Here is a 27,608-nt window from a genome sequence, read left to right as displayed (position 1 = left end):
TAAACACAAGGCGAACGCGAGAAATAAAGCAGCCTCTAACAGACCTAACAAGGAATGACGATCTGAAGCAACATGCCAGCAAAAATAATTTAGCAAAATAATAGAAACTGAAAAATTAATTACATTTAAAAAGGGGAGCAAAGGTAGAAATTGTTAATCTAAATCTTAAAACGTCAAGACGAATTTGATAACACAATTGTGTCCAGCTTTGTGCTGCATCACTGTTTTGGGGGGGGTCTGTTTCCACAGTCAGCTGGTCTAGTACCTAGCGGAGGGTGGTAAGAGATTGGCACTCTCACACGGACTAGCCTTTGATAAGAATTTGAGCCTTAACAAGGGGAAATTATGGATGAAAGAAGCAATCATCAAGAGAAACTTCTCAACCATCAAGCCAAGAAATGTTTCACCTTTTAGGGTGTTATTTTTAAAGTACTAAACCTCCCTATGGGGCATCTGGTAAGGGTGCATTATGAGTATCCTCTAGACTCGAGCTAGGATCCCGAGAAGGCAAGAGGTAGCATACGTTCATTAGGTGTCTTAAAGAAATCGGATGAATTGGAACCTCTGTGCAGGTTGCAGGCTTGTTTAAGGTTTATTCACAAAGACTAGTGAGAACAGGGAACAGAGGAAAAAACAGAGGTTGCGAGAGTCTGGAGAAATCAATTGTTGAGGTGCATGTAGATAAGAAACTTCTGGTGGCTCACAACTAGGCTACATCTTCCAAGGAGAGACATGCACACCAAACGAGAGGATACTGACCTAACAACGTTTCCTCATGCCACAGCAATATGAACTCAGTCAGTCAAGAACTTTATTTCGATTATAAAATCACAAAAGTTATTACATATTACAAAGAGGTGAGAATTTTTTATTTTTTATTTATATAACCAAATTAAACATACTTGTGTTTTACATGGATTTAAGTTACCATTTCCTTTAAAATACATGATTATACAATAAATACCTAAAAACAACTAAAATAGCATATCAGCTAAAAAGTTCACCACAAGAGGGCTGCTTCCTGTAATGACCCTATTTCCTTAATTCATGTGCAATCAAATTTAGTTCATTTTGACAACATATTAAAAAATACATATACACAGGCAATCTTCCGGAATTTTTTTTTTATAGTACCTAATATATTCACTAGCAGGTCTTTCCCTATGAACGAATCACCTATGCCCAGCCCAGAAACTTAGCGACGGCAATCACAATGTATTCTTCAGTAGACGTTTTTAAAATCCTGAATGCCTCGCTACTTGATCTCGTCCCCAGATTTAGACATACTGGTTTCAAACATCTAGGCCTAGGTTTTCTGTAGGCTGGACTGGCGAACAAACTATGTGCCAATGATTCGCGGGGATTAGGACAAAATAAACAATTGCCACTATTCGACCTACACCAGTTGCTGCTAAATACATTAGTAGGGAGTGAACCCACCCTAAACTGGTGATAAAGTTTCCTATCTTTAGGGGTGGTGATCAGATCCCAGTACCCTTCATATTTCACTTCATGTTTGAACTCAAGAACGTCTCTGGACAGAGAAGGACACATTAATGCAGCAAATCTCCTCGTAACCAATATATTCCAATATGCTGCCTTAAATTCAGTTTTTGATGGAAATACATTATCAACTGGGGATGCCCATAAACGTGTCATCCCCATATCACAAAGAGTGGTCTTTAACCGATTTAGCCACATGATTTTGCTCATACCATCAGCCTCCCTAACTTCCATTATGGCTTGGGCGTAGTGCGAGAGCTCTGGTGTAACCCATAGCCTTCTCCAATAGGCCAGAGGCCGAAAATGAGTCACATCCTCAATAGAGAAGCAGCCCAGATCTAAAAACAAGGGCAACAATGGGGTGGATTGCGGGAGGCCAATCAATGATCTAAGAAATTTATTTTGCGCTAATACCAATAAATCTATATTGGCATAACCCCCACAATTCAGAACCATACAATATCGAGGCACTAATCTTTGAGGAATACATTTCTAATGCTGGAGCAATAGGTTTGGTGTGTGATAGTCGGTGCTCCTTTAGAAAGGCTCCTGATAGTTGGGCATGCTTGGCTGTGAGCAAATCTATTTGAGGCTTCCAACTCAATTTATTACCAATGGTTACCCTTAAATAAGGAAAAACCTCTGTTTGTTCCAGGGTACCTTCCTTCATCACGACCCTACCCTTAATAGTCCTGGTTTTGTGTAGGACCATGTATTTTGTTTTATCTACATTAACTAGGAAGTCATGGTCCTGACAGAACTCCTCGAGTCTTGAGAGGGCACACTGAATGCCCTTTCGAGTCTTTGAAATTATAAGGGTATCGTCTGCAAACATGAGCAACAGGATCTTCATCCCGGCTAATGATGGAGCATCCGTGGGATAATTTTCAAAATATTGCACTACCCCGTTAATATATAATGAGAAGAGAGAACTCTCCAGTAACACTGATATCAGAAGATATGGAAATAGGGCTTGGGATCTACTGCACCTACTAAATCTCCCTCTCTATGATAGATGAATGGATGCAAAAGCGTAGCAATTCGCTTGAATTTCTCAAGTAATAGGAATAGACATGGCACACAGATTTAGGTAAGAGCTTGCACCACTATCCTAGTCTACGGTTACGTAGCGGAATAGAATGCTTGGCCTCTGGTCTAGGTCATCTATATCCTGAGCTTCTAACCGTCAGCCAAAAGCTATGCTAAGATGCAGAACCTACCTTCTGCCTATGGGTGATTCAGAGGTTAAATTGGTGCCCAGAGGTTTATATACAATGCAACAGAAGGTACTTTATTTGCCTAGCAAGTAAGACGAATGCTGAAAATTAAACATGTAAATGCATTAAATAGTCCATACTCTTCAAGAGTGGTTGTGTTACTTTGCAGACAATTTAAAACAGCATGTTTAAAGCACCCTAAAACAAACATTTTGGCACGCTATCTACATATTCCTTGCAAGCATCCAGAGATGATGCTGTTTCTCTTCTTCAGTTTACTGAGTTGAAGATTCATTTTTCTCGCTGAATGTGGATGAGGTAGGTATCCTGAAAGGTCTTTATAAGTGGAGCAGTGTGGGAAAAATCTGTAGCGTTCTTCCCAGTCCAAAAGCATGCAAATGGTATACACCGCACATGGAGCTCTGTGATACACGTCTTTATTCTTCAACATACAACCACGCATTGTGTCATAACTTTCATACCCACATTTTAACACCTCCAGCAGACTAAGTAAATTCCTGTTTAGAGTCCACCCAGAACTGCCAGGGGCCTAGAGCTCATAATCTCCAGACACTAAATTCCCCCCTTTGATAAATAAAAAGTACAGACTTCATTAGCATCATAGTTCCTCAATGAGTCGGCAAGGAGCTCACACTGGTCAACCAGATTGGGTGGTATGAGGTAATTGAGAGGCCTCTTGATCAGGTACTGAAGGCATCGGTTCAGATGTTTGATCTGGACAGGTAGGAGGAGGGAGTCGCCTCACTCGTGATATAAGGAGCTGATGGACATAGAGGTAGGTGCTTAAAGTGTGACAAGTGTCATGTGATGAACTTTCCTGGACAATGTGCTGTCAACCATGAGTCCATTGCAAGTTACAACCCTGAAAGGGTCAACATCGAATTTTTTAGTTATTCGATTCCTTTTCTTTTTGATCAGTACCAAGTCCCCCTTTTCTGCATGCTGTTTCCTGGCGCCCCAGCACTAATCAGAATATTTTTTCATCAAGCATTTTCGAAAAGTGTCTGTGACACAAACCTCATCAGCATTCATCAAAAGGTATGATGTACAATGTGGTAATTTGGGTCTGATGAATCTTCCAAAGAGCAAGGTGGCAGGACTCTCACTAGTTGTGCAATGAGGAGTTTATCTGTAGGCACAAAGCGCTTGACACATGGCATGGTTGAGATCGATTCCATTCCTTCTTGAGTGTGCCCATGAATCGTTCAACACCACCATTGGCTTGGGGCCAGAGAGGTGTATTCTTGATGCTTGACATTGAGTCGAACAAGAAACCCCTTGAAATCTTTGCTATTAAAAGGTGGGCCATTGTTAGATTTCCCCCCTCACAAAGATGTTATCAAGCCGCTTAATGACTGTCATGGGTTGTTGATGACAAGTCTTCCTTCAAAGGAAAATGTAAGTGTTCACCAGTGACTACCATGACACGATGTCCATTTCCTATAGGCCCAAAGAAATCAACTGAAACTATCTCCCAGGCATGCACAGCAAGTTCACACAAGGTCAATGAATGCTTGGGGGAAAAACAGTTACAAATGTAGCATTCGTTCAGCTCTTTCTCAACTTGTTCATCTAGGCGAGGTAACCACACTCTGTATCATAGGGCTCTTTTGGAAGGCTTCAATGTCTTTTTTTGGGCCAGTTCAATGATTTGCTGTCTCAGGATCACAGGTATGACTATTTGCGAGCCTCTCATACCTTCGAGTGATGAAGAGTGCATCTTGTACATTTTTTAAATTCAACATCATCAGCAAATGGGTCACTACTATTGGGTTGTAATGATGTCTTTGAGGATAAGCATGCCTTTATCTGCATTCATAAGAGCAATAATTTGTTCATTGGATAGAGCTGCTTTTACCTCCATTTGTTTTTTATCATGAGACATTTTTTTTCCAAGTTGTAAATCCTACATGTGCATATTGTTCTTTGGTAGATATCATAAACATCCATCCATCTTCTTTTGTATGATGAATCTGATGACGACGGCCTGTTTTGTTTCATCTTGTCGTAACTGATTTTGCATTTTGGACTTCTAGGCGCGGCGAGAATGCTTCTGGAACCTTCTGGTGTCCATTTTCTCTCCTCGCTGTGACGCATTTGACTTCTCCTTCACTTTTCAGACCATTACAAAGTGGTTTTCTTTTCCGCAGCCCTTGCATGTCTGTCAAATGACTGGACATTTACCTTCATGGAGAAATGAAAACTCACATCGTAAGCATACCTTTTCTTCCTTTGGAGACATCGACTTGTGCGCAACTGCTCTGTATTTATGCTTACTTTTAGAGTCAAACGTTTTTATTGTGTGGGGGAACAACATAATACACAGCCCAGCTGCCTACAGCCGGCAGGGCGTATTCTCTTGGCAATTACACAGCGTCTGGGCCCAAAACCCGGAGAATATGCTTACTTTTAGTGATCAACACGGATTCCTTTCGTGTTGTTCCTGCTTCCTTATCAGCAGCTTGTCGATCTGTGCATTTTTCTGCCCTCATGGCCATCAGCATTTCCTCCAAACGAAGTGTCTCTCTCAGCATGCGTCTTAAGAGTCTGAGAGAGAACCATTGATGACTCTGAGGCGCATGGCTTCTTTATCACTGAAATCACAGAACGTACAGTGTTTGATAAGTGGGTCAAGTCACTCAAAAAACTCACCCATTTTTCACCAGCCTGCTGTCGTGCTTGGTTGAAGATGTACCTTCCATATTTGACATTCAACGTCAGATTGACCTTGGCTTCCAATGCTTCTTTTATCTTTTGGCACGACATTGCATCTGTTTGTGAGACTTTCTTTAGCACTTCTTTCACTCCATCACCGGCAAGGTTTTTTTGAGATATTTAATGATTTTCTTACTGCGTCTATGAAGTCATCAAACGTTTCGATCCATGCAGCCCACCTGGCACCGATGTTCTGTTTCTTTGCCATGTCAAAAAAAAGGTGATAGCTTCAGGAATGTAGCGGCATCGTACCGTGCGCTCTCTTCTGTCTCCATCAAAAGTACGTGCTGGTCAGGCAGCGTTCTCCGCGCAACACCCCTGTTGTTTGGGCCTGGTCGATCGCTCAATTTTGAGGTTGTACAGCACTTCACTTGGTTGTGCCAGTAAATATATATCTTTTTTTTTGTACCAGGTTGTCTCTGCCTTTAGCGTTTGCTTTGTATGGATGATGGCTCTGTGTTATTGCGTGACACAGTATCTCTTCTTTTGGCCTTAACCTCAAATTGTGGTGGGCTTTAAAAGTGTCTTGAAAAACCCACCAGAAAGCTCTTCAGCAGCTGTGTATGGGCTGAAAGGGAGGTTTGACTCGACATAAGCCAACCACAGTTTGCTTTGCATCAATTTGGGGCGCACTAGGCACCCACGAACAGTTTGCTGTACCTTTGCAAACTCTAAGGGAGAGCAGTCTTGATTCTTTGGGGCACAGATCCCCTACTCTTCGCCAGATGTAGTGCCCCCCCCCCCCAGCATGGGAGCATGCAAATGAAATACACAGCACATGGAGCTCTGCATTACAAGTCTTTATTCTTCAACATACAACCAGACACTGCGCGCATTGCCTCATAACTTTGATAACCACACCTTACCACCTCTCAGCAAATTACATAATTCCTAATTAGAGTCCGCCTAGAACTACAGGGGTCCTGGCACTCAATCTCAAGACACTACAAAAGCATCTCTCAGTGCCTGCTTTTTACAGATCACGCTGTTGACAGATTTTATCCTGTGTGTGTGTGTGTGTGTGTGTGTGTGTGTGTGTGTGTGCTTAGATCTCTTTTTGGCAGTATAGGTTTCTGGACGGTCGTCAATCAGTCTGTTTTTCTAGAGTTTGTCTGTGCTTTTTTTCCTATCAGTAAGGAGTTTTGCTCATATGTTAAGAAGGGACATCCTGATCTTTGCATAATTCCTCTGCTGCTCACTTGACACGGTTCCAGGTTACATATGACACACAGAAAGAGCTGTCTTTACATCTGTTTTGCAACATGCCTTCCACAATTACGACATTTATCCTAACCCATTTAATTATTTTTATTGGATTTAGAGAACCAATAAAAACTCTTGCTACAAATTGCGCTAGTGACTGTCCTAATTCAGGAGCCTTTATCAGTGTAAGTTGCAGCAGATGCCTACTGTGGTGGACTTCTCTGTTGCGGGTATCTATCTATCCGCAGGCCCTTTTTGTGAGGCTATCGTACCACTGTTGTTGTAGTCGAGCAGGGTGAGCGCAAGCAAAGAACACAGACACTGTGAGATAGCCGATCATAAGACATGTGGAGACATTTGTAGAGCGGGTTTTCACCCCTTTTTTTTTTTACATTGGTTGAGGAATGCTTCTTTCGCCAAACTCTTGCCCCTGCTTTTTAGCTGCCCACATTAGGCACAGGCCAGGATCCCTCCAATCTGACCACAGACTCCCCCACACTTGACTGTCAGCATCAAGGTATGCTACAATGGGAAATGGTTTGCAGGGTGGTGAAAGCGACCAGGAGGAGAGGAAGGAGCTGACAGTAAAAGCCTACACAAGGTCAGAAACTGTTTAAGCCCCATCCCAATCTCATTTTCGTCCCCTAAAGCACATGCAGGAGCCCTGGGCGAACCTCTGATTTTTTTGAAGTACTGGGAGGGTGGTTAAAAACCATCTCTGGGTTTATGGATAATTAAAAGAGTTACATTTCCATTAGAGTAAACCCACCTATTGAATTTCCCTCTAGACCAAGGTCTGCACACATCTTTATGAATACCAAAGTTCTCAGGACCTGAAGAACCATGGATCCCATGTCCACTGCAATCCCCACTGACAGTGCTACATATGCACTGCGGTGTTGTGAATCCTTTGGATTTTCCATTCAATGGTAAAGGGTCAATGGCACCAAACTACCATAAGCTGCCTTTCAGATGCTAATGAAGTTCCCCCGATTGGCCTTAAAGTTTCCATGGGTACTTTGCATGTTTATGTTATGTATATTACTGTTTATTAATTGTTAGAATCCCTAAAATAAGCTATTGATACATTATTTTTTTTCTATCTAGCCCAAGGTGTTTAGACGGAAGCAGATGTCACAAACCGAAATTGATAGAAAAAGTGATCTTGTGGCACATTTTAACAGTTCTAGGCCTGATGAGAGCTACTGTAATCAATTACTGGCTGTAAAATGTCTACTTGGAATCCTGTAAGATTACAAAATAAAGAAATAAAATCAGTAGTCTGTAATAAAGAGTAAGATTGTCAGGCATTTTATCAACTGCACACCTTTTCACATATGCCAAGCACTTATCTTCAACCTACAAATGTCAGTAGGTTGGAAAACAAGAGACAAATGTAGGACGTTACATCGCATACATTCACTACGCATGGCTATACAAGGCAGTCGTTACAACAACCCCATTGCTAGCACGCCTGCCATTACATTGCAATTCGTTTCAACGAATTGCTGTAGGGAACGCGCTGGACTTAGGAATAGTATTAATTACTATTTCTACTCCAGTTTGCGCAACAGCAGGGAAGGTGTTGGATTTAAAATCCAACACATTCCCTGGTGTTGCATGACCCCTACAGCAAGTCGTTGATAGGACGTGCGGTGTAATGGCACACATGGTAGCAACGCCGTTGTGGTAACAACCGTGTTGTAAAGTTACTGCATTGTGTTTATAGTGTTGTAAACGCTGTTTCCCCAAGAGACTGTTACACACTACGAACAGCGATTTTCTCCTAACAATAAAGGCCAATTCCTTGACTAGTGCATTTCTTTGACTGAAGACAGGGGTCACACCCTTTTAACCAGAGTTGCTATACTGATTTTATAAGCGAAAGACACTGTATGCAGTATGGTTAGTGCTGCATCACATATGAAAGTGTAACTCAAATAATCTTTCACCAAAAAAGGAAAACAGGGCTCCCAAATGAGTGCAACCTTTTTGGCGAGAAAAATCTTACTTGGAGTGAACGCCCAAGAAGAAGGTCAAGATTCCAGAATAAAATATTGAGTGATTGAGAGACAGACAGAAGCAACTTCCTAAGTAGCACCTGACATGCGAGTTAGGGAGCCAGGAACCTGTAAACGAGTGGCCCTTTATTGCATGCCTTCTTCCAGTCGATTAAGTGTACCGACTACCTCTATTCTCCTTCGATATTACCAGGCTTAAAATGTTGAGCCCAGGCAAATTGTTGATTTTATTTACGCGGCTATCAGCCAAGATCAATGTTGTATGCTTCATAAGCCTTATAAAGCTTGGCCAGACGCAAATGCGTTCGAAACCCTACGACACTTTGTCAGTTACATACGTAAGCCGGCTACAGCGGTCACCAACAACATATTTAACTGCATTATTATTAATGTGAACTTAGAATAGGTTACTTTTACCTTTTTGCAGGTCTTCGGGACTGTGGAGTTCTTTTTGTGCTTCTTCAATTTTATCTGTGAAGAAGGAAAAAACATTAAATGTCAGTTATGTATAAATCATTTAAAAAAAATTAAAACATCAGAAGTATGGCAAATGTCAGCATAAATTGGCTAATTAAGGAACAGTGTGTAAGTAATGAGCGTAAGAGGTTATTGAAAAGCGAATATATTTTGAACCTACAATTGTATTTATTTAGTATAGCAATGGGCTACTAATTAGCAAATTACAGTACTTCTAATATCAACTTTGATAGCCTAATTGATATTTCCAGAGTTTGATGAAGTGCATCAATAACAAAATTGCAATGACTCATTTTCACCAATGCAATTTAAGCTCTTTTGAATAAGTAATATTTACTTGGCAATAGCAACACCACATTCCAAACTGCTACAACAAAGTGACCAGTGTATTGTAACACGTTATTAATCCAGGCCTTGGAAAATAAGGGTGCAAGACCTTTTTATTCTCACCAAAAAGAGGGAACAATAACAATAGATGAATTACAGAATATTTAACTTGCAAACTACAAATACAGTAGCCATTGTTGACCAGCACACTCTTTATAAAACCACAGACTCTCCAAACTGGATCGATCCAAATCCGGAACTGCAAAATAACGTTCCTTGATCGCTCTACTGGGAGTTGGCCCAAGTAGGGAAAAGACCCCTCCACTCCAATATATTCTAAACATTTCCTTACAGAACGTTTTGTAGCAAAGTAGTGTTTATCACTGGTTAATGAGTAGGGTTTAAATCTCGTCTGGAGATCTCTCTTCAAAGCATTTTTCTCCATCATCTGGTCACCCGATCCACAAAGGTAAAATCCCTTGTCAATTTCCCTCACTGACTTCTTAAAATTTGGGGGAGATTCATTTACTGATGACATTATGTTCTGCATCATCATAGATGATAATGTATCTTTAAAATCGCCATGTTTAAGACCGTGCACAAAATGCAAGGCACATGATCTATCAATCGCAGACAGGAGTCAAAATTGAGCTCCAACTGCTATGCTGCTCCCTCCAAGCGGGACCAATACCTTGTATTCTCTTTCCCTTCCCGCACTGAAGCGGGCAGAGAAACAGAACAAGTCTTCTCCCAGCTGGCAGGAGCATTTTTACAGCTTCTGTCCGTTGGTAGCAGATTTTGTTTTGTGGGTAGTTTTTAAAATGCGCCCGCTAGACGGGAGCAAACTGAAGTTCTGCTGTGTCCCGGGGATGGTCTCCCCAGGAAACAGCAAGTGAGTTGGCCCTGGGGGAAGGGGTTCCCCAGGCCATTAAAGGCTCAGGGAGGGAACCCGCGCTACCCTCTCACTTTTTTTTTAATTAAGTGACAGCCTTGGGGTATGGACCTCCTCCTCATAATCAATACTATGGAACCCATGCAATGAGGTACTGGTGCCAACTATAGCCAGTGGAGGGTGGGGCAGTGCACTTCCGCTCCCCATATTTCTTATATTGGGCCCCTGAGGATGGGGCATGTGGGGCCGAATAAGTTTTAGGGAGAAGATCCATATGCCCCCCTCCCATATTATTTAACTTGGTCCCGAATACAGCTCAGGGATAGTGGCGGAGTGCCTGCCTCCCCAATTAATTAAATCGACCCGGTCGATGGCGTCGCTTCGGGCTGCCATATTGGAGCTTTTTTGTGCTGTGATCCTGCAGGAGTCCTGCAGGATTGCTGCAAAAATAGCAAATTTGTTATCTTGACCCTTGGGGTGGAGAAGGGGCATAGAGGGGCAAGGTATCCCTTCCCTGACCCCTCTTAAGATATGATTCTTAATAAAACATTCAGGACAGGAACTTACTTCCTGAGTTCTGTAGTGGCTGACAACACATTTTTTCTCTTTTTGCTGGCAACTAATCAGCTCTCGCTCCTGTGGGAGCCTGATTCCTGTGGGAGAGATATGGCCCAAGGCAAAAAGATCCTTGGGTCAATCAGAATGCTCTATTTTTTTAAACTGGGTTCGAGGGACTCTTTACCCATCCAGATACACAAATATTTTTTTGCCTTGATTTCTCAAAAACTACTGAATGGATTTACGTCAAATCACAAAAAGCTCAATCTGCGGACCAATTTGTAGCTTTCTGCCAAATTTGATGCAATTCATTTCAACAGATTTTGCAATAGCACTTCTTAAAGAAGTCTATTGAAAATGCATGAGGATTTAGCAATTTGGGACACCCCTTTTTTCTCAGCCCCACTTGATGGATAGCCCGAAACGTTCCATGCTTAAACGAGTCAAAAGTTAGCACCTTTTTGGAAAGATATGTAAAGATTCGTCAAATGAGGCCAACGTTATTAGCAAAACAAGAAAGCCATTTCCTATGGAAATGCCAGCCTAACTAGAACTACCCAGTGGCTACTGCCACTGGGGAATACCCACACAGTAAAGGCAGGTGGTTACAAGCCCAGCATTTTTAAGTCTGATATTCATGTACACGTTTCCACCGGTGCTGAAAGAAAGTGGAAAAGTGACAATGAAGGGAGGAGGGAGGCAAATCAATGGAGATCATGGTCACAAGAAGGTTAGAAGGAAAAGAAATTAGGACAGACAGTGAAAAGAGCACGAGGAGGAGAGAGAAGGGTGACTAACAGAGACATGGGAACACTAGTAGGAGGAGAGTGTACACAGTGAAAAAACGTGGAAAGAACTGAAGTAGAGAGAAGAAAAAAGTAAGGAGGAAAAGCAGACAGAGTGAGAAAGGCAAGTGGATGGGAAAGGAGAGTGGAGTGAAGAGCGTAGTGTCCTGCTGGACACGTCATGTAGCAGCCCCACCCACACCCACATTGATCTCAGGTGCTACCAGTCAAGTGACCCTGTTAATAAAAGGGCCTGAGCGCACGTCCTCGAGGCCCAGTTACGCACCGCCTAATGAGGGTCAAGCGGAAAACGTGGGGCCTTTGATGAGTGATATAGAAACAAACATGCATGAAAGCGTTTAACTGAAATAAACAATTAAGTGGTTGAAACTTTATATTTGTATTCAGTGCCACTGCCAATAAAATCCATGCACTTAAAGCGTTCGTCAAGCCTTAACTAATCGCCGAACTACTACGACACTGCACATCCTACAAAAACGTGGCTTCTTTTTGAAACAATTCAGGTATCATTCCTTTAAGCAGCCACTAGGGGGCAAGCAACACTAAATATACACACTGCTAAGCCTTTCCAGAAGTCTGCCCTTTCACCGTGCTGTTCGGTGAGCCCGCTCAATCCTGGGTGACGCTAATGACCATGTCGGCGATTACACGGTGTAAGGCCGTCAGAGTAGTCCACAGACAGGTTCCTGGATGTTTCTGTGACTTATCTACTTCCAAGCACACAGGACTCGAACCACTGCGACCTCAACTGAGCTCACGGCCTGTATAAATAGCAACCGCTTCAGTGCTTGCAATTCCTCCATGAACGCGCGGGTTAAATGCGCCTTTCACAAGGAGTAGAAACGAATTTGTGTTCAAATAAGCACATATCTCGGACGAAATCAATCGTGAATAGATATTTCTGTGGTACCCATATTTTATCTCCGATAATTGCTGCACTTCTAATGCCACGCGGTGCCTTTAGGCCACTTCTTTGAAAGTGTACAGCTGCAAAGAGGTGGTATTGGTGGCGGGTGGGTGGGTGTGTGGTAAAACACTTGTATCTGACAGAGATACAGGTACATAAGCTTCTGCAGTCACCACTTAATCTCCACTATTAAGCAGTACTTCGTTGCTTTGTAGCTAGAATCGCGCCTTATACAAATCCATACAATCATATAAACTTTAAAAAAAAACTGTAACAATGGCGGAATAGCATAACATTTGAAAGCCGTCGGTAAGTAAATACTTCATCGCTCCACAAATAGTACAATGCTGTTCCCTTTGGGTTAAACAACTCAATTGAAGAGGGGCGATTGCTGCCGCTTGTAACCGAGGCAGCAGGCAAGGCGCTATGTTGCACTCATTCATAAGGAACAGAAAGATCATTTGTTAACCAAAACTGGTGGCAGGTGGGGGCCAATTCCAACACGCTCCTTTCTTTCAATATGCAATAATAGCTGGGGTGGCCGCCTTTCTCACAGAAAAATAGTACCAGGAATTTGTTTACATTATATAGCTTTCACTACTTTCCCCATTTATTATTTCAATTGGCATGCACATTAAAATACGTGCCAGGCTGATAGAATATCTGTCAGCAGCAATTTTGCACGCGATGTTTGGCAAACATTAGCCAAGGATCTAAGAGTTTTAAACATGTTTTGAGTTTGTGGCACCCACTTCTCATTTATTTTCTCCAACAATGAAACTTCTGTAACATGCACAACGAACGAAATAGCTAAAAACTCTCAGTATCAAATACCACAACATTTAAAATGCACCTGTAAATAACAGAGACTACCTCATGGATGTATTCTTTTCTGTTCTGGTTGTTATTAAAACACATTTGGTAACAACTACTGCACATACAAAACCTGGCAAGAACTGTACATGCAGATTGGTTGAATGTAATATGGTATGCATTACTTTTGTTGAGGGATATACATATACTAGCACTTTAATCTCTGTATGTATATCTATGCGTGTGTGTGTATATATGGACTGATAAATAATCAATCAGACCTTTATAGATAGCAGCAAATCACCTGTGAGGGTCTCGAGGCGCATATAGATATCTCATTGGCAAGCCTACTAACTGAATGTTTGCCAGTGGTTTCAAAGCTTGTATTTCACGGACTGTAATTCACAGTGCTGCCTTCATTTGGAAGATATTTAGCTTCCGTTTGCAAGTATCTACTAATGAGTCCTCCCTAGTGTATGAACATTTTTATAAACACAGAACTCGGTCAGCAAATATTTACACTGTTCTACATTGCACTTAATTTTATTTCTTGGACATGTTTATAGTGCCAATGAACTATAAAAGAAAATACATTTTCAGATAGGTTTTACATTGTCTTACCACTTGCTTTATAGTTTTAAATTTTGAATTAGAATGATACACTTTGTTGCAAAAATATATTTTAAATATTTGCACGTTATCCTCAACTAAAACACACATTTCTCAAAATACTGACAGTCGCTTTAGCTGCCCTGACCTACAGGAGTCTCGCACAGAACCTGGTTAAAACAATCCTTCAGCAACACAATCTTTTCAGATGTATCAAACACGCACATAGGACTGAAAAAAGATCTATGAAAATAAATCAAACCAGGTCAGCAACGCGTTTCAGCCCTCAGGTCTTTCTCATTGGTTCAAGTGCAAACCACCTCAATTAATGTGAATGATAAAAAAGGAAAGAGGACTAACTTTTTGACTAACCATGTTTTTCAAATTGAGCGCCATGTTGGAAGGTTACCTTGTTTGTCTACAAACATAATATTATAATAACAAAACAGCAATAATGCAACAGAGGGAATCAATGGCATGGCTTTATATCTCCCCCAAGTGGTAATAACATATGCCTCAAGCATATAACATAAATTGAAGTTACTCAACAATAAATCAAAAAGTATGTTATGAGTAGGGTGACCAGGAGTCCCGGATTTGCCAGGGCGGTCCCTGTTTTTCACCAGCTGTCTGGGCAGAGTTCGAGAAATTTAGCTTATGTCCCGGTTTTTGGAGAGGGTCGACTAAAAACGGGGGGAGTTTTTTTTTTTTTTTTACAAAGCGGGGATAGTTAGCAGTTGTTCCAAGAAAGCAATTTAATTCACAGGCAAGCTACTGGGTTTAAAAATTGCATCTTATGTATGTTCTTACTGTCTGTTTTTTAATTCTCTGCTGAGGAGCGCCGTCATTCTGTGCTCTCGCTTGACGTAAAATTATAGTCCTATTTTTGTGGAATGTCCCTGTTTTTTGCTTTAAATTCTGGTCACTCTAGTTATGAGCATATGATGATCAACAAAAATACATGTCAGGAAAACCCAATGTAAACCAGTGTAGTATACCCACATGTCAATCTCACCCAAGTGGGCTTATCGTGTACCTCAACAGGTCCCCAGTCTAGCACTAAAGTATGAAACATGGACATTGCAAGTTGTTTTCGTAGAGGTTTCAGTTTCGAGGCGACTCAAGAGAACTTCCTTGAAATCCACAATGCACCAGGGTAAGAATCCACCTTAGCCGGTGCGTTTTTCCATACAGATGAAAATGAGTGCTTGTAATGATGCAAAGCAGGAACGCCTATGTGTACTGGTATGTAAAAATGTACTTCAAGAATAGTGAATTTTAAATGTCATACCGTGAGCTCAAACACAGGGAGGGGGAAGGGCACATGCAAATCAATAAGCACTACAAGTTGTAGACTGAGTTCTACAGGTAACTAATGTTTTTTTTGCACCATGTGCTGCTATAGATTACATGCTCTGTAAAGACAGAAAGGGTACATGGAGACAAACTTTTTGGGATTTTGTGTTCTTGTCATACAAATCTACCACGAAGTTTCCTTAATGATGGAGGGATTGTTGGACCAATCAGATGTGTCTTTGCCGATTCATCCTACTGAGCAGGTCTGCAAAGTTGTTGTCCACCATCTGGGTTTGATCCACTGGGAGGAGGACCTAATAATGAATTTCCAAGTGCTATACTGTATGTGCCAACTTGACCAACTCTATTGAGTGTGTTTTCCTTCTTTGCAGGTAGCACATGATGGTCCTTTTGTCTATGCTAGTGAGCAGTATTCTGTGTGCAAAATGCTTTAAGTGCTAGCTGAATTGCCAACAGTTCTTGGTCTTCCCCCTTTGCAGTATGTGCTGAACTCTGGGCTCCTTCACCATTATATCCTGCCACAGACCAGTCACTTGTGATATCTGTCTCACAACACACTCTTGAAAAGGGCGCATATGCAGCCGAGCATTTGGTTCTGTCTCAATGGGAGATGCCATCATTCCCACCAGTTCATTATCATTCTTACTGCCATGGACACAACGTCTGGTAAAGGGGAACCATCCATAGAAATGCCATCACTCTTGTTGCTGTGGTATGCTTTGCCTGTCACCATATTGAGTATGGCTCCCAAGAGTGGTTGTGTCTGTTGGGGTCATGGTAGTATTTTTGTTTTGGCTTGGGCGGTGAACCCAAAAGTATGGTGAAATGAGTTGGCTTGCAGAGTGTGAGCGAGAGATGTGCCCGGCTGTTGCTCTTTACCAGCTAGATGTTTAGGTATGAGAAGTCATGAATAGTGTTGCACCAAAGATGTTCTGCTAATACTGCCATACATTTGGTGAACACTCTAGGGACAATTGTGTAAATGGCAGTACTTTGAACAGATAATGCATTCCACAAGCCTGATATATTGGTGTGCTGGGTGAGAGAGGGTGTGGAAGTAGGCCTCTTTGAGACTGGGGGTCCCCATGCCATCGCTGATGCAGAGCAGCAGATTGAGGTCTTACAGAATTGTAATTTTGAAGTACTTTGACTGCGAAGTTTTGATTAAGCAGCTGGAGGTAGAGTACCAGCCGCAACGTCTCAATGTTCTTGGGCATGAGAAAGTAAAAGAATAGGCACCCTATCTTCACTGGTGTGGTGGTGCAGGTTCAAATGCGTTCTTAAATGCTTGTAATTCTGTCTGCAGAATGTTGGGTGGTGTGGAATGAATTTCCAGGTAGAAGCTGTGGGCAGCAATGGAGTGTACCTAATTGCCCGATGTTATTTTCTCCCTTTGGGGAAGGTATAGCCTCCGGTGTTCCTGGACAGACATTGAGTGGCCATGAGCAATGAGTGTAGTCATTACTTGAAGGTAGCGGTGCCCTTCCATTGGGTGCCTCTGGCTTGATCACAGTTCTGAAGTATTTAATGGATAACAGACAATCCTCAAAGTGCTGCTGTGGCTAATACAGAGGTCACTGGGAGGCGGCTGGTAACATTGCTCCAGCATGTGCTTGTTACCGTCAGAAACCTGACCTTGTCGGAGAGGTTTGGAGTGCCCCCATAGCTTCTGCTGTATCAATAGCTTGCTTAATTTTTTCTATCGTAGAGTTCACCTGTGGACTACAAAAGGTTTCCCCGGTCAAAAAGCACACTGAGATGATGCTGTTGTACCACCAGCAGGAAGAACAGATACTCTAATTTGAGAAGAACACCAGGGTTGGTTCCTCCGGCGGCAGTGTCAACTGCATCTGAGGAGCACCGAACGTTGGTTTGGGAAATAATTTGTCCTTCAAGAACGAGCTCTTTCCATGCTTTTCGTAAGCCTCTGGAAGGAGACTTACCAACTCCTCATCTCTTCCCAGTGGCATCTGTTGGCTATGCACCATTGTGTGGCAGGACCAACGGCTACTTGCTTGCCTGCAGCATTGATTTGCTTGCTTTCTATGTTAGGTGGAGGGGTATCCCTGTACCACTAACTAAAACCTTTTTTCACCTGGTGCATGCACTAGAGGTGAATCTAGTAGGATATGACCTCTAATGTAAACGGGGTCTTGTGGCATCAGTTTATACTTCTCAAGCTCAGGTGTGACAATTTTGTCTTTGACAGATCTTTGAAGTTTTCTGTAGGGCATTTCAGTATGCACTGTAACAGACAGAAATTGGGCAGATCAATATGCCTGCAAAAGGTGTCTCAATGACATCCATACACAAAGTTTCCATAAATGCCAGCTTAAACTCATGCAGTTTAGTATGGTTCACTGTACATATTTAACCTCTGAAAAAATACAGGTTGTATTAGCAGACACCACTCTTTATATCCCCAGATGTAAGGAGAGGGAAGCTATGTTTGTTCATATGGTATGGTCCTTTGTCATAATTAGACAAAAAGGTGGACCGATATCACCAGATAAATCATTGAGTGGACTCGCAAGCACAATGCAGATAACCTTAAAGCGTGTCTGAAAGGGCTCATGCAGCGGCAGAGGAGGGACAAGCACAACAATAAATGTATTGCCTTGGTGCTGCTTCTTGCAATGATAGCAATTTCATTGCCATGGAGATAACGCCCATATCACCAGACCACAGTAGAATGAGATATCATTTGAATAAGTTTGCACAGGCCAAAATCTATGCTAGATGTGGCTGTGCCAGAAATGCAAGCAGACCAGAAGCAGAACTGAGATGGGAGCACCTGCTGGGTGCTTTTGACCCTAAAAAAGATAAACTCCATGAGCAGCCACATACATCCCAACTGGATTAGCATTAGTGATGGCATCTCTTGTCATCAAACACTTTGTTTTTAGGTCTCTCCTAGGCAGCGCATGTGCTGTATCTTGAGATATGCTGTATCTACTGTATGGGCTTTCAGCACGTCCATCCGTTTTGATTCATAACTTCATGTGCCTTTTGAAATTCCTTTGTTTTCGTCGGTGAAAAGTGTACATTTGTTCCTCCTTTTGCTGTTTTCATCATGCCCTGGAGACTGGCCCAGCTACATGGATCATTTCACTATCAACCATATGTTAGCTTAGGCACACTACTTTTTCTTTTGCCTTGGCCTGTTTTGGTTTTCTGAACATGCTCAGTCGAGTATTGCAAATCATGTCCTTATCTTGTTTTCCACCGTCTTTGGTTTCACAAGTGCTTTTTCAGCCGTAAGCTATGTTGTTTTTGATTTTTGGTTTCATTAGCTCAAATGTCCAACCCTTAAATAATATACTTACTTAATGGAAGTGTAGTTAAAGAAGGCGGACGGCGGTAGGATCAACATATTTACATTGTGCTTTTGGCAGTGTGATTATTTGGATTCAATTAAAGAGGTAAACATGCTGGTATTGCTCAATTTATGAAAATGGAAGCAGCTTTAAGTTGCGCACTTTGAACTTTTGATGCTTTCTTTTAGGTTTCAGTCATTGGTGAAATAAAACCAATATCAAAGGATGCCTCCTCATGCTCTTCGAATACGGCATGTAATGTGAGGTCACTTAACAACATATCCTGCAAGTAGACAGGGCAACACCACTGCAGCACCATCTCAGCATCAGAGCAGCACCACTTCAGCACCAGTTGGCATCACTCAGCACTACTCTAGCAGCACCACCAGAGCATCACAAAGCAGCATCTGAGCACCACCACACCAGCACAGCTCCACCTCCGCATCACTCAGCCCCAGTGCAGCACCACCTCAACCCCAACACAGCACCACTGCACCACCTCAGTCCAAGCACACCACCTCAGCAACAGCACAGCACCACCTCTGCACCAGTGCAGCACCACCTCACTATCAGCACAGCACTACCTCAGTATCAGTGCAACATCACCACCTCAGCATTAGCACGGCACCAGCACAGCATCTACTCAGCATCAATCAACACTACCTCAGCATCAGCACCACCTCCACCACCAGTGCACCATCACAGCATCAGCACCACCTCTGCATCAGTGCACCACCACCAGCGCAGCATCACCACAGCATCAGCACAGCACCACCAGTGCAACACCACTCTAGCATTAGCGCATTACCATCTCAACACCAGCGCAGCACCAACTCAGCATCACTAAGCACAACCTGAGCACCAGCACAGCAGCACCTGAGCTCCACCTCAGCATCACTCAGAACCACCTCAGTTCCACTCAGCACCACCTGACCACCACCTCTGCACAAGCACACCACCTCAGAATCAGCACATCACCATCTCAGCATCAGCCCAGTACCACCTCCTCATCTGTGCACCACCACCAGTGAAGCACTAGCGCGGCCCCACCTCAGCAGCAACTCAGCACCAACACAACCCCACCTCCACATCAGCGCACACTACCTCAGCATCAGCACAGCATCAGCACAGCATCATCTCAGCACAGCATCACCTCAGCACCAGGGTAGCACCACCACAGCATCACTCAGCATCACTGAGCTCCACCACAGATTCCAGCACAGCACCACCTCTGCATGAGTGCACTGCCACCAGTGCAGCCACACCTCAGCAGCAACTCGGCACCAACGCAGAACGACTTCAGCATTAGTGCAGCATCACCTCAGCACCAATTCAGCATCACTCCGCACCAGCACAGTACCACCTCAGCATCACTCAGTACCAACTGCGCACCACCTCCGTACAAGCACTCCACGACCTCAGTATAACAGCACCACTTCAGCATCAGTACAACACCATCTCAGCATATCACCATCTCAGCACAGCGCCTCCTCATCATCAGTGCAGCACTTGCGCAGCACACTTCAGCATCGCAGTACTATCTCAGCATCAGCGCAGCACCATCTCAGTACAGCATCGACTCAGCACTACCTAAGCACCAGCTCAACAGCACCTGAGCACCAGCTCAGCACCACCACCTCAAAATGACTCAGCACAGTCTCAGCATCAGCACAGCACCCCCTCAGCAGCAGCGCAGCACCTCAACATCAGTACAGCACCATCTCAGCACAGCAACACCTCAGCATCAGTGCACCACCGGCGCAGCCCCACATCATCACCAGAGCAGCAACCCTCAGCACCACCTTAGCACCAGCGCAGCACAACCACCTCAGCATGACTCAGCACTTCCACAGCAACACTACTCAGCAGCACCACCGCAGCATCATTCAGCACCACCGCAGCATCATTCAGCAACAGCGCAGCATCATTCAGCACCAGCGAAGCATCTCCTCAGCGTCACTCGACACCACTTCGGCATCGTAAACTCAGCACCACCTCAGCAGCAACCCTTCAGCATTAACGTAGCACCACTTCCGCACCAGTGCATCATCATCTAAGCACCAACTCAGCCACACTCAGCACCACATGAGCACCAGCACCTCACCACCTGAGCACCAGCAAAGCATCACCCAGCACCACCTCCGCACAAGCACACCACCACCGCAGCACCACCTTAGCATCAATGCAGCACTACCTTGGCTTCAGCACAGTACTACCAGAGCACCACCTCAACACCAGCACAGCACCACCTCATCGGTGAGCCATCACCAGCGCAGCCCCACCTCAGCAGCAATTCAGCACCACTTCAGACTCACTGCAGCACCACCTTAGCATCACCTCATCACAGCACCTACACAGGATCACTCAGCACTACCTGACAACCAGTTCAACACCACCACCTCAAATATGACTCAGCACCACCTCAGTATCATTCAGCATCACCTGAGCATCAGCTTCACGCCAGCACACCACCACCTCAGCATCACTATTCTATTCTATTCAATTCAATTCAAAGGTTCTTATATAGCGCATTATCACCGCAAGGTCTCAAGGCGCTTTGCTTTGGGAACCCGTCCTGGCTGTTTCCCTGTGAGATAACCCCTACTGGGCATCCCCAAGGTGAAAGCCAGGCATCCCGCCGCGGGGGGCCGTAGTGGAGATTAAGCAAGATATTGCCCAGAGTTGCAGAGTGTGAACCCGTGTTTCGAGTAGGCACCGAAGCGAGAATTATCGAGTCCGTGGACATTTTGGGCTCAAGACCCTGCCGCGTCAGGAATTGAACCCTGATCCCGGGTCTGACCTCTGCTTCAGGTCTGCCTCCTCTAACCAGTGAGCCACGCTTCTCCACATCACTCAGCACCACCTCAGCATAACTCAGCAACACCTCACTCTGCCCTCCGAATCTGCCATCTGTTGATTCTTCCCTAGTGTCTGTCCCCTGCTCGTGTTGTAATTCAGGTACCATTTCCCAACCTCCACCCCCGTTGTTAATGCCCCCCGCACCTCCCCCACCCAAATAACAAACCAAAAAAAGCTATCACAAACCAGCATTAGAACAGGAATAAGTTGCCAGCATTGCAAAGACAAAAAAAATAGAAGACATTTTTATGTTCATTCTTTTGTTAATACGGTCATTCAGCTGTACATAATGTTTTCTTGGTTATATATAAGATAACAAAAATGCTTATAACACTATTTTATTACAACTTTTCAACAAGATTACCAGCAGCCACAATGCTCTACAACATAGCTTAAAGACATTGGCAAAGCCAATAGCTCTGGTTAAACAAGTATATGGTCCCAAAGGCGAAACCTATTGGCTATGCCAATGCTTGTTATTTTCTCTGGCTGTCCACAGCACGCAGGGAACAATGCAGGGCCTGCTAACACAAAAGCGAGACCAGAGTATGTGCTTCATCAGTGCAAAAGTAGACTTAACTGTAGCAGCTTGAAATGGGTGGTTGGTTGTTCAAATGAGTTGCGGAGTTTAAGATATGAAGAGATTCCTGAGATGGAGCGAATCCATTTGAAAATTGTAAGGTATGAGACAAAGTGTTGCAGAAGTAGTTTCAGATGTTCAAATACAACACATAAACCCAGAAATGTTCTATCAGCACTGCACGTGGTTTGTATAAATTGAAATATGAAGAAAGATTCAATTCATTAAAAACCTTCAGTATGTAAAAATAGTTTAGCCCATTGCAGTTTTCACAGCGCTTTAAAAAGGCGGCCTCTTTCTTGGGTCTGATTTACAAACAATGTTACTCAATCTAAAATGAAGTACCTTTGAATATATATATGTATTGGTATTTATATATGTGAACCTAGCTATGAAGCAACAGGGCGCTGTACAATACAGGGAGAGTTGGGAGGCAATCTACAAGATTGTGTACATCAATTGGGGATTACACAAATACATTTCACAAACATTACATTTTTAGGCACAGGAATATTAACGGAAGCCCGGAATTTGAAACTGGGTCCCCAGGCTAAAAGGGTGGTAGCTCTTGCCACTAGGCCATATCTCCTATATAGCCATTCATAAGATGTTTTGCAGATAATTTATTTTTTTTCGCATGTTTTAGCATTTCCTAAAATTGAAATCACAATAAAAACTATTTTAAAAACAGTGCCAGTTTACGAAGGGTACTGTAATCATTGAAGCATTTTAACGGCAACATATTTAGGTGGTCTCAATACCCATTGGAGCATATATCTATTGGTTTTAAATTTGAACTGTCTACAAATTGGTACATGAACTTCTGAATTAAAATCTACTCTAGGGCATTTAAATGGAATATTAAAATCCTTCTACATGTGTCAACATGTTATCATTTTAAAGTTAAGGAAATAGTTAAGGACACGTGGAGAGAGGATGCAGAATTCAAGTAGGGATCTTTATGGTTACCCATGTTTAGCCCTTTAAAAACAAATTCTTCCCTCACATAATGCTCCACAGGGAAGGCTTTAAATCAAAGAGCTCCTACTCTACCAATATGGCGTTGAAGAGTGCCTCACTAAAGTCATGAATACAGACTATGTTATTGCGAAATGAGCATAGTTCAGGTGAGTTGTCTCTCAGGATATCAAGTTGTAACCGTAACAGAGCCACCGCTGTACAGTCCTCTGAATTCGCTTCATATGACTTTCGGTGGAACGCTCCTTGAATGAGCACAGCAATGACCTCACACAAACCACGTTCCATGAGTTGGAGGATTCTACCAACTTAAGACATAGAACATAATATCATATCTCCTTTTTTCACAAAGACAAAAACACAGTCAACCCCATCCCAAAAAGGATACTAAATCAGGACCCCGAAATAAACACAAAATAATAAACTTAATAAAAAAAGAGTATCTACTAAAAAAGAACCCTAAAATACATGAAATTATGCATATCATGCACAGAAACCCATATGAAATTATGTGAATCTTGCATAGAAAACACAGGCATTCTATGCATCTCAGCTTCCGTGGTAAATACTTTTCACTTGTAGACATACGACAACAGTGGAACCCTTTTATGGGGCCGGCAAATTTACCTCCATCTCCATGTTTGACATTCTACCAATGTCCACCCTGAACCATTACAGCTTTGCCACAAGCTTTTTGGACAGTAAATTACTCTGAGTAGCCGACATCCCTTTCTTCACAAAATGTACTTTCTTTACATGTTCCACATCACAAGGGCAAAATACTAGCTGTTTGTTAGCCATTTTAATGTCATACATATTTTTAATTTTATTCTGTTCTTGTTCCACCCTACTTCACATGGCTTTCTGACCAATACTGTTCATAACTTTATTCTGTACAGCTTTTAGACAACCACGCAGGATAAAGTATCGACGTAGATCGGCACCCTCAAGGAACTCAAAAGAAGACACCTTGTTGAGAGAATGTGGTGTGGTTCGATAAAACCACAACATAGACTTCAACGCTTCCTTCGTGTCATAGCCATTGATTTTAGACCCACTTTATACATTCCACCACTCTAATCATTCTTTCCACTAATCCATTGGTTTGTGGATGAAAGTGTACGCTCTTTAAATGTTTCCTCTTTCAAAAACCCTTCAATTTCAAGATTCACAAATTGCATTCAAAAACTAACTAATCCGAAAAACCCTCCCTCATGAAAATGTGTTTTAGAAACCGCACTGCATGGTTAGCCATGGGAGTTGAAAAAAACGAACCTCAGGCCATTTGCTATGGTAGTCCATTAGTGCAAATGCATAATGCAAGTGATATGGAAGAAAGTTAAATGGACCTACCATGTCAATGCCCATTTTCATGCACGACCTTTCAGGTAAAGGTATGGGTTGTAAAGGTGGTGTCACAATATTGAACCCCCTTCTCTGCTCTGCTACAAACTACACATCCTTTCAGAACCAAATCAATGTCCCTATCAATAGATGGCAACCAATGATGAGCCCTATCCCTTCTTTTAGTCATGGTTGACCCAAGATGGACCTCATGAGCATTGTTAACCAATACAACTCATATAGTGTAGGGTGGTACACACTTGTCACATCTCATCACCACACCATCCTCTATGGAGAGTTCTTCCTTAATTTTACAGAACGGTTGAGTCTCAGAGCACGCGTTTCATTCCTTAGGTCAACTATTTACAACTAATTCTTTGACCTTGTTCAACACCATCTCATCATCAGCCTTCTCCAGTCAATCTCATTACATGCTTTAATCTCAACAGCATTCACGCTCGCTATAAAGCAATCTTCCTTGTCGTCTTCATGATCTACAATGTCCATATCACTGACTGGCAACCTCGAGAGAAGATGTGCAGTGACATTCTCTTTAGCCGAAATGTATTGTACTTCAAAATCGTACTGAAGCAATTTAGTGGTAAGACGAGCTATAAGGGGAATAGTGTTTTTAACTTTAGCTCCACTCCGAATGTACATAAGCGGCTTGTGATCAGTCTGTAACACATAACTCCTACCCCAGACATAATTTCTAAACTTTTTGCTCGCACAATAACATGCCAGTAATTCCTTCTTAATTACAAATTATTTAATTCAGCCTCACGCATAACTCTCAATGCGTAACTGATGGCCACCTCACCCACGTCAGTATACTGGGTTAAGACCGCCCCTAAGTCATACTTGTTGGCATCCACCAAGATGGTGCAAGGCACCCTCGGATCATACGCACACCGTATTATAGTAGTCGTCATTTCCAGTTTACCCATGTCAAACACCATCCCAAGCGAACAGAACCTTATGTTTTTTTTAAATATATTTTTATTGGTATTTTCACAATACAGAAATATAAAAGAAACATTGTGACACGTAACAAATAGACTGTTATACAGGCAGGCAAGTGACGATACAAGATTTATATTTGTGTCTGCCCCGCATTTCTACGAGTGGTCGAAAACAATTAACATTGAACATATAGGTGATTGCGTGCGTTCGTGTAGTGCAACATATTGGTTAAAACTTTCATTTTGAAGGCATAACTTGGGATGAACCTAGCATAAAACTCAAACAACCCAATGAATGAGCTCAGGTCCTGGTTCTTGGGACTGGGGCACTCAACTATCACCCAAAGCAACACTGGCCTTGGACTGATGCCCTCACTCGATACACTGTGTCCCAAGAAAGTACATTTCCCTGTTCCAAAATTCACATTTTTCTTTAACCACCACACCATTCTTTTGAAAATTGTGAAGTATAGACCCAAGGACTTTGTCATAATCCTCCATTTGTTTTGTGAAAATGTGCACATTGTCCTGAAAAAATAGGACGATCCTCTCGTTCTCCAAGAGTTGCTGCATGACTCGCTGAAAAACAGAGGTGGCAGACGCCAAGCCAAACGGCATCCATCAGAACTGGAATGTACCAAAAGGTGAGTTGAAACCCATGTAGGGGCAGGATGTATTCTCCAACACCACCTGATGGTACGCTGACACCAAAACGATTTTAGAGAACCATTCAGCGCCATTAAGTTCTCATAAGAGATCATCAATCCTGGATAGGGGTGAGAATCCACCCAACTCTCCTTATTGAGGCTCTTCAAATCAACGACCAAACGCATATCTCCATTGCGTTTGTGGGCCACCACCAGTGGAGATAACCAAATGCTAGATTCAGTGGGCTCAATCACACCCTTCTTCTGCAAAGTATCCAATTCTCGTTTAAGAGAGTCTCTAAGGCTGAATGGTACCAATCTAATCTTGTGTTTAACAGGAATCACATCTTGCATGACTTTTATTCTATGTTTGAAACCAAAAATCTTCCTAGATTGTTAAAAAAACGCACTGCCAAACTTGTTTACAAAAGGCAACGAAGAGGATAGCTCCTTGATAATCGGAACCTGTTCACTCATCCCTGGCTTCAGACCCATCCCAAAGAGATCCTGGTGGTACCACCTTAAAATATTCAGACCTCTTAATGCTACAAATAGCTTGCCTTGAATCTTACTCCCTTTAAACTTTAAGATATCTTCAATAAATCCCTCCAGATAAATCTTGCTGCCTTCTTAAGATACCGGAAATCTGTCTGGGGGAACAAAAACTCTGTCACCCCACATCTTACGAAATAACTCAGACATGATCATTGTGATGGGGGCACCCAAATCTAGTAATAGGAGCACAGTCTTGTCTCCAACATCAACATAAGGGTCCACATAATTACTTGGGTCTCCAGTTACAATGTCATCTTCAGTGACAACTACAATCATATCTTGGAATGCTTTTGCGATGTGTTGATTATTTGCCTCATCATCATCCAACACACATCTGATCTTAGGTACTTTACTTTGAACACTCTGAGAGACCTTAGCAAAGTGACCGATGTTGCCACTCTTGACAGGAAACACTCTTGACCAGACACCCTCTGCTCTCTTTGTTATGGGGTAGGTTCCAACACCGAAAACATATGTAAGAACGTTTAAAAAAACTTCTCAGAACATTTAACATCCCTGCGCTCATACTTGACAATAGGTGTCGCATTAAGTTCTTTGAGCTATAATTGTACTAATTCCACACTCTTAGCCACTTTTAGAACGTCCGCCAATAATGGATTGCCCATAGTTAAAAGCTTTTGTTGTATTTGCTTATCTGAGCAGTGACCAATGAACTGATCTCTTACTAGTTGTTCATGAAATTCACCAAATTGACATTGTGCACATAACTTCCTTAAAACACTAATGTAGGCATTAACATTCTCATTTTGCATTTCTACACGTTTAAAACATTTCTGACTTAGTACAACAGACTAGGCTGGAGATCATCTTGCAACTAATTTCTTTACTACTTCTTGATAGTCATCCAACTCTTCTCCCTCAGCCAGTACAAACTCTGAGAGATGCTTAAAAATATTGATACCTTCGAATCAACGTGAATGTAGGAGTAGAATTATTGTCCTTTCTGACCGTAAACGCAA

The 27,608-nt window shown here is 42.7% G+C and overlaps 1 protein-coding gene across 3 annotated transcripts in view; it reads right to left on the bottom strand.

Annotated features, from left to right (window-relative positions):
* The window catches only part of HIVEP1 (HIVEP zinc finger 1), a 530,052-nt gene that overhangs the window by 198,737 nt on the left and 303,707 nt on the right, over positions 1-27,608 (bottom strand). For all 3 annotated transcript variants that reach the window (XM_078687878.1, XM_078687877.1, XM_078687880.1), the window contains one exon: positions 9,098-9,151. In XM_078687878.1, coding sequence (XP_078544004.1) covers positions 9,098-9,151 — 54 coding nt within the window. The remainder of the gene's footprint in view (positions 1-9,097; positions 9,152-27,608) is intronic.

Source organism: Lissotriton helveticus, chromosome 4_1 (genome assembly GCF_964261635.1).
Source record: "Lissotriton helveticus chromosome 4_1, aLisHel1.1, whole genome shotgun sequence".
Taxonomy (NCBI): Eukaryota; Metazoa; Chordata; class Amphibia; order Caudata; family Salamandridae; genus Lissotriton; species Lissotriton helveticus.
The sequence above is the reverse complement of the archived record's forward strand: the minus strand, read 5'-3'. Positions and strand labels throughout refer to the sequence as shown.